This window comes from Rattus norvegicus, chromosome 15 (genome assembly GCF_036323735.1).
Source record: "Rattus norvegicus strain BN/NHsdMcwi chromosome 15, GRCr8, whole genome shotgun sequence".
In the NCBI taxonomy this organism is placed as follows: Eukaryota; Metazoa; Chordata; class Mammalia; order Rodentia; family Muridae; genus Rattus; species Rattus norvegicus.
The window spans coordinates 28,619,299-28,629,393 of NC_086033.1; the positions used below are offsets into that span (position 1 = coordinate 28,619,299).

The 10,095-nt window shown below is 40.1% G+C and overlaps 1 gene segment (V, D, J or C); it reads left to right on the forward strand.

Annotated features, from left to right (window-relative positions):
• Nucleotides 1-210: 210 nt before the first annotated feature.
• On the forward strand, nt 211-720 carry LOC134482278 (T cell receptor alpha variable 9-1-like). The segment is given in 2 exon segments: nt 211-256; nt 386-720. Coding segments are annotated over 2 exon segments (381 nt in total).
• The last annotated feature ends 9,375 nt before the right edge of the window (nt 721-10,095 follow it).

The following is a 10,095-nucleotide window of genomic DNA, read 5'->3' on the forward strand; positions in this document are numbered from 1 at the left end:
TTCCAAGGTGGTGCTTCATCCCTCTGCACAGTTCAGTCTGAGAATATAGGTCAGCAGTCCTCTGAGGTTAGCACGAGTATGTGTGGGGGTGTGTCTATCCAGCACATACACATTTCCTGTTTTACTCTGAGCTTATATTTATCCTTTCCCTACAACCTAACCTTTCCTATCTTAAGAGATTAGTATTCACACACTCCAGTGGCTCAGAAAATGAACTCTTGTCCTGAACTGGTGATTGCACTCTTCTTAATGTTTGGTAAGTGGAATGGTACATTGAGTTTCTGTCTTGTTTCATGATATTGATGTAAAATTTAACAACAGTTTCTCTTGTGAAGCAGAATACAGGTCATCATTTCCCTGAATCGTTACTAATTTCACTTTTTAGGAGGAAGCAATGGAGACTCGGTGACTCAGACAGAAGGCCTAGTGACACTCTCTGAAGGGGCTTCTCTGACTGTGAACTGTTCCTATGAAACCACACAGTACCCAGCCCTGTTCTGGTATGTGCAGTATCCCGGAGAAGGGCCACAGCTCCTCCTTAGAGCCTCAAAGGCCAACGAGAAGGGAAGCAGCAGAGGTTTTGAAGCTACGTATGAGAAAGAAACCACGTCCTTCCACTTACAGAAAGCCTCAGTGCAAGAGTCAGACTCGGCTGTGTACTACTGTGCTCTGAGTGACACAGTGGCAGAAACCACAGCGGGAGCAGAGCACAAACTCTGAGAATCAGGGGGCTGGCTGCTGAGTGTGTCTACGATCACTCATTTAGGGTCCATGGGCAGGTCTGCTATTGTTGATACCACATAAGAAAGCATCCAAATTAACACTAGGAACACATTAGGAGAACAGTAAGAAAGCATTCCGCACTTTAGGCTTAATCAGAGAGAATGAAGGCAGTCACACATCACAGTGATTTCCTTTTTTTGTTTTTGTTTTGTAGTTGGGACTTTATGTAGCCCAGGCTGGCCTTGAACAATTTTTGAACCCAAGGCTGGCTGTGAACTCTTCCTTCTGTCTAAATCAACACTGGTCTGGAGTTGCATCTATGAACCATCACACTAGGCTGAATTTGTGATTTCTTAAATACAAAATCCCCTGTTGAATGAAACTATGTATTCATCATTGCCTATAATCCTAACCCTCTGACCCTGACTCATGTCATTCATGGATCTATCATGTGTAGAGACAGCCATGGCTTATATGGCTATATGTGCTCCATGTCTTCCTGAAATAAGAAAGGGTTATTTCATTTTTCCCCTCTCAAAATCTGATAATTTACTTGTCACTTGTACAGACTTTTATGTTTGACTGATTTAAAAGTAGAAGCTTTCAGTGGAGATAGTCCCAGTCTTGTGCAAATAGGTTCCTGCCTTTCTTATTTGGCTCCCTTCATTCTTTTGACCAAAAAATGTAGCATATTCTTCAGCCTCTTCCTTATGTTTCTAGTGTGTGAAAGACCCTCAGTGAGAATCTTCCCTCGGGAAGGAGATCCCCAAGCTCAATGACCAGGCCGAGACCACTGGATGCAATCAGCAAGAGGATTTATTGGCCAGATACACAGGTACCTGCGGGCATCTCAGTCAGCTCGGAAGGACTGGCGCGCCCAACAGAACAAGGGACGGGTTTTTATAGGGTTCTGGGGAGCAGAAGCGGGCATACAGAAGCAGATGCATGGTTACAGGGACTTGACTGGTGGATTCTAATGAGGCACGGATGCACGATTACACCCAATTGGCTAATTCAAACATATTTAAATGAGGTGTAGAGGTATGGCTACACAATTGGCTAGTTCAGACATATTCAAATGAGGTTAAAACAGAGCAAAAGACTACGTGCAGGCTGGGGCGTCCGGAATGTCAGGAGCTAGGGGCTTATCCCTTCCTGCCAGATGGCCTATGAGTCAGTTCTGATACCTCGGGCTGGTTCTACATTCCTTCTTCCTTATCTTTATGGTCTGTAAGTCTTAACACGGGGCAGGCCCTACAGGGCCTGGGTGTGCCTGGGCTCACCCGGGCCTGTTTCAGCTCTGAGTCTGTGGATCTTAAAACGTACTTTTTACTATTATAGTTGTGGACTTATATAATTTCCCTTTCAAGATGGGGGTCTTTCAGTGTGTTCTCTTTTTCAGTGTAATATGTCAACAGTTGTGATACACATGGAGTAAAAGGATGCTGAGTTTTGGGTGCTTTGGTCCTGGGGAGAAAGTTGAATTAAGATGAAAAGATGAATATACTGAATTCTGTTTATAGGTCAAGTAAAGGGAACTGAATAAGGCTCTGGGAAAGCTGGAAGACATTGCTGGGAGAAAGAAACTTGGATTGTGGATTTAGGAGATAACAGAGGTTAAGAATTAGGTAGAGTAGCATAGACAGCTACTCCAAAGAGATTCATAGACCTTGAACAAAACTAGGGACCAATGCATGGATATACACATGTTAATAGAAGATGTATTTATTCTTTCTGTAGTATATTACAAAAATATCCATTTTAAATTACTCCAATTATACAAGCATATAAAGAATACCTCAGAAGGTCAGTTTAAGTTATAAAGCTCCAGAAAGACGAAAAATCATATTGTATAAATACAGCATTAAAAAACAACCAAGCAAAAGGAAATCCAGTGGCTTAACTTTTTAATTTGATCCAGAGTTTGTCTCCTTTTCACAAAGATTTATCCTTTTGTCCCATTGCAATATCTGGTCGGCCCTAAAGACTTCAAGTCCTGCTCATTGGATTTCCTGCATCTCTACTTGATAAAGTGCATGTTCTTTTTTAAAAAAAAAATCAGTCACATAATTTTTTAAAAAAAAATAAGCAATCTTAATTCTCAAAACAAACCAACAAAACAAAATAAACATCTCCTACCCAATAACTTTCTAGTTCACTCATTAGAAACCCAAATGTTTTATTAACTTAAGTACTAGGTGTCACTGCAAACTGGATATCTCTTCATTCTTGCTTTGAAAATAACCCCCTTGACTATGTTTATAATTTCCATTTTTTGCTCAAATCTTCGTTAGTGACATTTTCTCTAAGCACCATATATAGCAGGTTAACTCTTTGCATGTTGTGGTTTGCCCAGAAGTTACTGTATTTTGATGCTAATTCAACTGCCCCAAGGACAACTGCCTAGTCAAGGACTCAGAACTCAGGTGACATCAGCAGAACCACCTCTCCATTGAATTGGTAAAGTACTGGTGAGGGGCAGGTACAGGATAGAAGGAGGCCTGTCATTGGAGGAGAAAGATGGATAGGTGGGAGAGAAGTTTGAAGGAAGAGGAGGAGACTAAGGGAGAGAGGAAGAGACAGGTGGGAGAGAGGGGCAGAGGAGCGGTGGCAGGACAAGATGGCAGGTGATGTTAAGATTCTGCTCTGTGTATTTACAGGTTGTTATTAATGTTCTCAAGGGATGGATGGTACTGGGCTTTGCATGTTTAAGTGGGCAATTATATCTTATCAATTGGGTCAAAGATTATTGTGTTGTGTGTTCTTTTATGTGAGGGTTTGAGTGTAGGAAAGTGTGCGGCTGGGATGTGTTTCCGCCAAGATATCTAGCAGATATCTTGGGACAATGCAGTACGGACCCAGTGAGGTAAAAGACAACCATTACCTTTTTATTTTCATGTTTTTACAACAACAGCATGTCATTCATGTTAGGGTAGAAATCTCAGCTTGCATCTGGGCACAATGGGCCAACATGTTTCCACATGGAGAGATTAAATGAAAGACGAAGACTAGAAGAGGAGAGGAATAGAGTCCACCAATGAGCATGTGGAGGGAACGGGGAACAGAATGGGGGGAGAAGGGACAAGGGGAAGAGGGCAAGAGCAAGGAGCAAGAGCAAGAGAAGAAAGAGGGGAGAGAAGAGGGAATAGGAAACGCCTTTATAGTTCATCAGGCAAACATAGCTGTTGACAGGTAACTTTGGGGGTAGAGCTTAGACAGAATAACAACAATTCAGGCTTAGTCTTTTCTGCATGGACACATGTATGCTGTCTGTCTGTCTGTCTGTCTACCTATTTACCTACCTCCCACAGTTCTGCAGGGTGGAATTCCAAGATGAAGATATTGACTAGTTTTCTCCAAGGTCCACCACCTGACTTGTATGTAGATGACCCCACCTCCCTAAGTCCTCACACGCTTTTGCTCTGAGGATGATCATCTATTCTTATGTGAGCATCAGTCTCATTTAATTAGAGTTGGCCTCATTTGTCTTGATCGTTTTGAAAGTGCCTGCCTTTGAATACAGACACATTCTGAACTTCTTAGGGTGTCAGCTTCAATGTAAACATGCTGGAGAGGGTGCAACTCAGGGTTTACCAGACCTGACATTAGATAAATACTAAATGTAAGAAGAATACAGACTCCTTCTTGACCAGTGCCCTTGAGATTTCTGGTGACACAGAAATCATATATACCCTGGATGATGAGGCTTCCCCACTTTTTCCTAAATGTATTTTTAGAGGAACAAGAAACATTCAGTCACAAAAATTTCTTCAGAAGTCATGATTCAAACCATAAAGTTTGGAGCTAAATGGACCAGTGATAAAAATTAAAAGTGTTTATTCAATTCAAGTGCTTTTTCCTCTGTGATTAGTGTATAAGTATATGGGATTCTCTTATTTTTAGTTTCATTCCTTTGTGTAGCTAATTCTTCATTTCTATTAATATTTTATCTTTGGTCATACTCCCACTTTCTAATTATCTTCCTGTCTGAACATTAATTCTGCTTTATTTTAGCTTTTACATATTTTTCTCAGATTTTGTCTTCTTAGGAGCTATTTTAGCTGAGTAACTTACACTCCTCCTTTACCACCACAGTTATGAAGCCTCTGAGAATTGTATTTTGGTGGTTGTAGTGGGGTAATGTGAGGGAGATGACTGTGGTCTCTTTCTTATACAATCCAGGACCATCTGTCCATGAGTGGCACTATTCACAATTCATTGGGCCCTTCCATACCAATCATTAATAAAAAAAAAAATCCCATAGACATGCCCACAGGAAAATCTAATGAAGGCAAATCCTCAGGTGACATTCTCTGTTCCCAGATGGTGCTAGCTTGTTTAAAGTTGACAAAAACTATCCAGCAAAGTTCACCCCTTGACAACTTGACACACAAATGCATCACTATTACATGGTAAACTTTTTCCCCCCAATATCTGATGCAAATGTAAGAATATAAAACACAGTAAAACTTTTAAAGTCACACAGTCTTTAAAAAATGTAAACATTTTAAAAGTTCAGTCTCTTCAAAAATATCCAACCTGCGCTGAATAAATAGCTCAAATGTTAAAAGCTAAGACTCACACAAATAAAAGAAAAGATAAAATATCCAAAGTCTCTTTAAAAGCCTGAAGTCTCTCGATTGTACTTCTTATTCTGAGAGGGAAGAAGCAGGGCTGAGTTGCAATTAGATAAATGCAAATCCAAACTCCAATAGTGCAAATAGCTCAGGGTTCAGAGCCTGGAACTCACTTTTAATCTTCTGGGCTCCACAGGGCTTGGGTAGGCTTACCTCTTCAGTTCTACCATCTGCAGCATAAGCAGCTTATCTCATGGCTTCAGTCTGGCTACAATCCACACCTGCCAGAGTTCTTGGTGGTTATTTCATGGTCCTAGGATCTTCAGTGTCATATGCTCTCGACTGCAACTGAGGCTGCACCATCACTAATAGCTTCTCTTCAGGAAGATTCTGATCCTGCTACATAGTATCAAGCCCTAATAACTTTTTCAAATTCCTTTCACGTTTTCAAAATTAGTTCATGTGGGAAACACACAGCTGCCAAGTTGTGCTGCAGTTTTATGTACAAAATCTATGTCATGACCTTGAGAAAATACCAGAAGAGAACGACTCAGCCATGCTGTTTTATTATTAAGAACAGTGGATGTTCAGCTCTATGTAACTAGCATCAATTGTTCCTGCAAAGTGAAGAAATTTTCACTTCTACAGATACTTAATTCAAATATATAACACAAATCATCCTGTTTCCGTCTTTACTTCCCTCTGATACTTCCCCAACCTGCTCACCCACTCCCTCCCATCTCCATGCCCTGGCTTTACCCTACACAGAGGCATTAAGCCTTCACGGAGCCAAGGTCCCCTCTTTTCACTGGTGCTGAATAAGGCCATCCTCTGTTGCATATGCGGCTGGAGCCATGGGTCCCTCCATGTGTACTCTTTGGTTAGTTGTTTAGTCTTTGGGAGCTCTGGGGGGTCTGGTTGGTTGGTATTTTTGTTCTTCCTATGGGGTTGAAAACCCCTTCAGCTCATTCAGTCCTTTCTCTAACTCCTCCATTAGGGACCCCATTCTCAGTTCAATGGTTGGATGCAAGCACCTGCCTGTGTATTTGCCAGGCTGTGGCAGAGCCTCTCAGGAGACAGCAAAATCAGTCCCCTGTCAGCATGCACTTCTTGGAATCCACAGTATTGTCTGGGTTTGGTGACAGTATATGGGATGGATTCCCAGTGAGGCTGTCTCTGGATGACATTTCCCTCAGTCGGTGCTCCATACTTTGTCTCTGTATTTCCTCCTGTGAATATTTTGTTCTCCCTTTTGAGAAGGACTGAAGCACCCACTCTTTTGGTCTTCCAACTTCTTCAGCTTCATGTGCTCTGTGAATTGTATCTTGGGTATTCCAAGCTTTTGAGCTAATATCCAATTATCAGTGTGTTCTATTATGATTGGGTTATCTCACTCAGGATGATATTTTCTAGTTCCATCCATTTGCCTATGAATTTTATGAAGTCAGTGTTTTTAATAGCTGGTTAGTACTCCATTGTGTAAATGTACAACATTTTCTCTATCTATTCCTCAGTTGAAGGACATCTGGGTTCTTTACAGCTCCTGCATATTATAAATAAGGCTGCTATGAACATAGTGGAGCATGTGTCCTTGTTGTATTTTGGAGCATCTTTTGGGTATATGCTCAGAAGTGGAATAGCTGGGTCCTCAGCTTGGACCATGTCCAATTTCTGAGGAACCTCCAGACTGACTTCCAGAATTGTTGTACCACGTTACTATTTTTAAATTAATCTCAGGAGTCTAAATACCAGCTGTATATCAAATAGAGTTCAGAGTCCATCAGGTTGACTGATAAATTGTCCTTGCAATGCACGAATAAGAAGTAATAAAAACAATATGGAGAACATGATCTTTCCCCCCATAATCAGAGCCTCTACCAACTTCCCATTTTACCTGCTTGCTATATGGAGTTTGGAATTTTTATGTTCTTAGGTAAAATATCTCATCTTTCACAGACCAAGAAAGTATTTTAGCTCCACAGATATCCAATATTTTCACAGAGTGCAGGGAAAAATATGCAGATAAGAAGAAAACTAGGAAAAATAAGATACATAAGTAGAAAGAGATAGAGGACAGTAGTGTCTATGACCAGTAATACATAGCCTGATCAATCTCTATGCAGGAACTTTTGTCTGACTTGAACTTGCACAGGTCTTAGGCATCTATCACAACCATCACAGGTTCTTACGTACAACTGCACTGCTGTGTCTGGATAGACCTTGTAGTCACCCACCAAATCCACTCTTAAATTTTTTTCCATATTCTCTTCTGCAAAATATTCTGAGAGGTCCCATTTTGAGGTGGTCATTTTGCAGTCTCTTATATCTGTATCTTGACTGGTTATGGGTCTCTGTGTTAATTTCCATTGACTTCAAATAAAAGCTTCTCTTATGAAATTTAAGAAAGTTTTTACGAATTGATTTAATACTATATCCAGTTATCAGATTAACATTAGTAGGTTCCCCTTTGCTTCAGGTATGTATTTCATCTCATAGATCAAGCCTTAAATCCAATCAGAAGATGAGTGGTTATCTTCATTATATCCTTGCCTCGATTAAGCCAGTGTCCATGGCTTACCAGGCCCGTTGCTATTATTGTACTCAGAATTCACAGCTGGGTAAGACTTACTCTTGTGGTAGGGTGCATAGCATCTTCCATCCCTATGAAAGTTGACCGGTAGAGATGAAGCTTCCAAGTGAATACAAGCTCAAGCTTTTCATGTTCATTCATAAGTTAAAGGTGCGGAATCTCTGTAATAAGTTCTTACCGTCAAGTGCCATAGTGTAACTAAGATCATTGGCGTTAGCCTGTAATGTTTGAGGAGTAGGGTCTATGGGACCTCACTGGCTATCGATTCCAAAGAAGTAACCTATTGTTTGCACTGGACTCATTTGTTAGCCTATCATTCCTAGTAGGTGTATAGTTTCTTGGTTATAAAATGACTTCATTAAAGCTTTTTATATCTGTGATTGCATATCTTTTAGGAAGCTTCTAGAGGCTTCCATGTGACTTTTCTGAAAACTCTTCAGGGTTGGTTCTCCTTCCACTTATGCAATAGCATAAAAGGATAAAAGGAAATAGTAAAACAGAAACCATTTTTTAGTTGGCTCTTTGGAGTCAGTTTCCTTTTGTACAACCCCTGCAGCAGACCCAGGCAATGTTTGGATGTCCCAAGAATTATTCTTAAGGAAACAATAAATGCATCAGGAGATTAGAGTAGAATGAGATGGTTTTTAGGCAGAAGGGAACAGTGTTGGGAATGTAGAGCTGAAAGGTTTTCTTTCAGTCTTTGTGGAAACACACTATTGTAAAGTTTGGGAGAAAAATGAGTGACCAAGGCAGCCAGTACTCATGTTTAGAGGCTTGGCTCCCATGCTAGAGGAAATGCCAGCAATGACATCTAGTCACTGCATTTAAGGATATAAAATCTATTTTAACACCAGAAAATTAAGCCTAGTCAAATAATAAACTTTCAGGGCTAGGACATAGGTCAGTGGTAGAATACTTGTCTAGCATGCATGGAAATCTGGATTTGATTCCCATCACAAAGGAAAATAATAAATAAAGAGAGAATAAGTTTGTACATGTTTACCTTTTACAAATGAGTAGCATGATGATTTTTGAATTTCTAACTTTTCTTTTACCACTCAGCCACAGGGAAACATTTCTCAGAGCAAGTCAGCTTTCTCCTCGTAATTGCTGAGTCAATTTTTTTTCTAATATGGGAGGAGAAACAAATCAAGGGCTTTTCTCAAAGCAAGTCAAACATTTCTCAGAGCAAGCCAGATTTCTCATTGCAATCTCAGACCAAAATGGTTTCTAATTTTAGAGTAGAAAGAGTTCAAGAACTCATCACCCTGCCTCTTTTTCACAGAGATAGAATCTGTTCATTTTATTATAGTCATCTGTGTGATGAAGACAAGATTGTTTGATTATTAATAACGCCTCAAGTGAGGTCTCTAGCAAAACTATTCTTGAAGAGCAGAGTTTGAGATAATACACGACTTTCAATATCGAGTGCCGCTCTCTCTCACATTCATTTTAAAATGATTTTTATAAGGAAATCAGAATGGGGGTTCTTCAAAAAAAATTGAATTAAAAAACTACCAACAAAACAAACTAAAACTAGATATATTATGAAGCCTAGTTATACCTCTTGGAATTTCTCCGTGTGTGTGTGTGTGTGTGTGTGTGTGTGTGTGTGTGTGTGTGTGTGTGTGTGTGTGTGTAAAATGGTCTTATGTAAAATAAAATAAAAATTTAAAAGAAACAACGTGCTGACCAGTTGTGAGTCTATATGTTTCCCACCAGCTGCTCTACAAAAGATTATTCCTCTAATTAGGTTCGACTGCCACACTACTCTATTGGTATTGTGAAAGTAGAGGGAGGTTTGACAGTGCATCCATTAAGCAAAAACAATAGTAATAGTTCCCCCACCTGGGACCTATATTCCCTATGGACATAAGTGCTTGACCTGTTTATAGTTCCAGTTATACATTTTTCTACCATGAAGTAGGCCTGAAATTAAATTAAAAAGTAGTTCACCACTCTTATAACATTCACATTGATCTTGGGTATATCTGTATCTTGCCATGATGGTCACTACTGTAGATCTTAGGGCTCACAGCAGGCTAAGACTTGTTAAATTTTCTCCCCTGGCAGCCTTAGTCACACTTTTGACACTATAAAATGTGGTCAGTAAGGAGGAAGCGTCCTCATTAGTACTGGCTGGATTGCACTAAGTCCTGTGACCAAAACATGCAGTGTCTTCAGCACTGTGGTCCTGCCATTAAG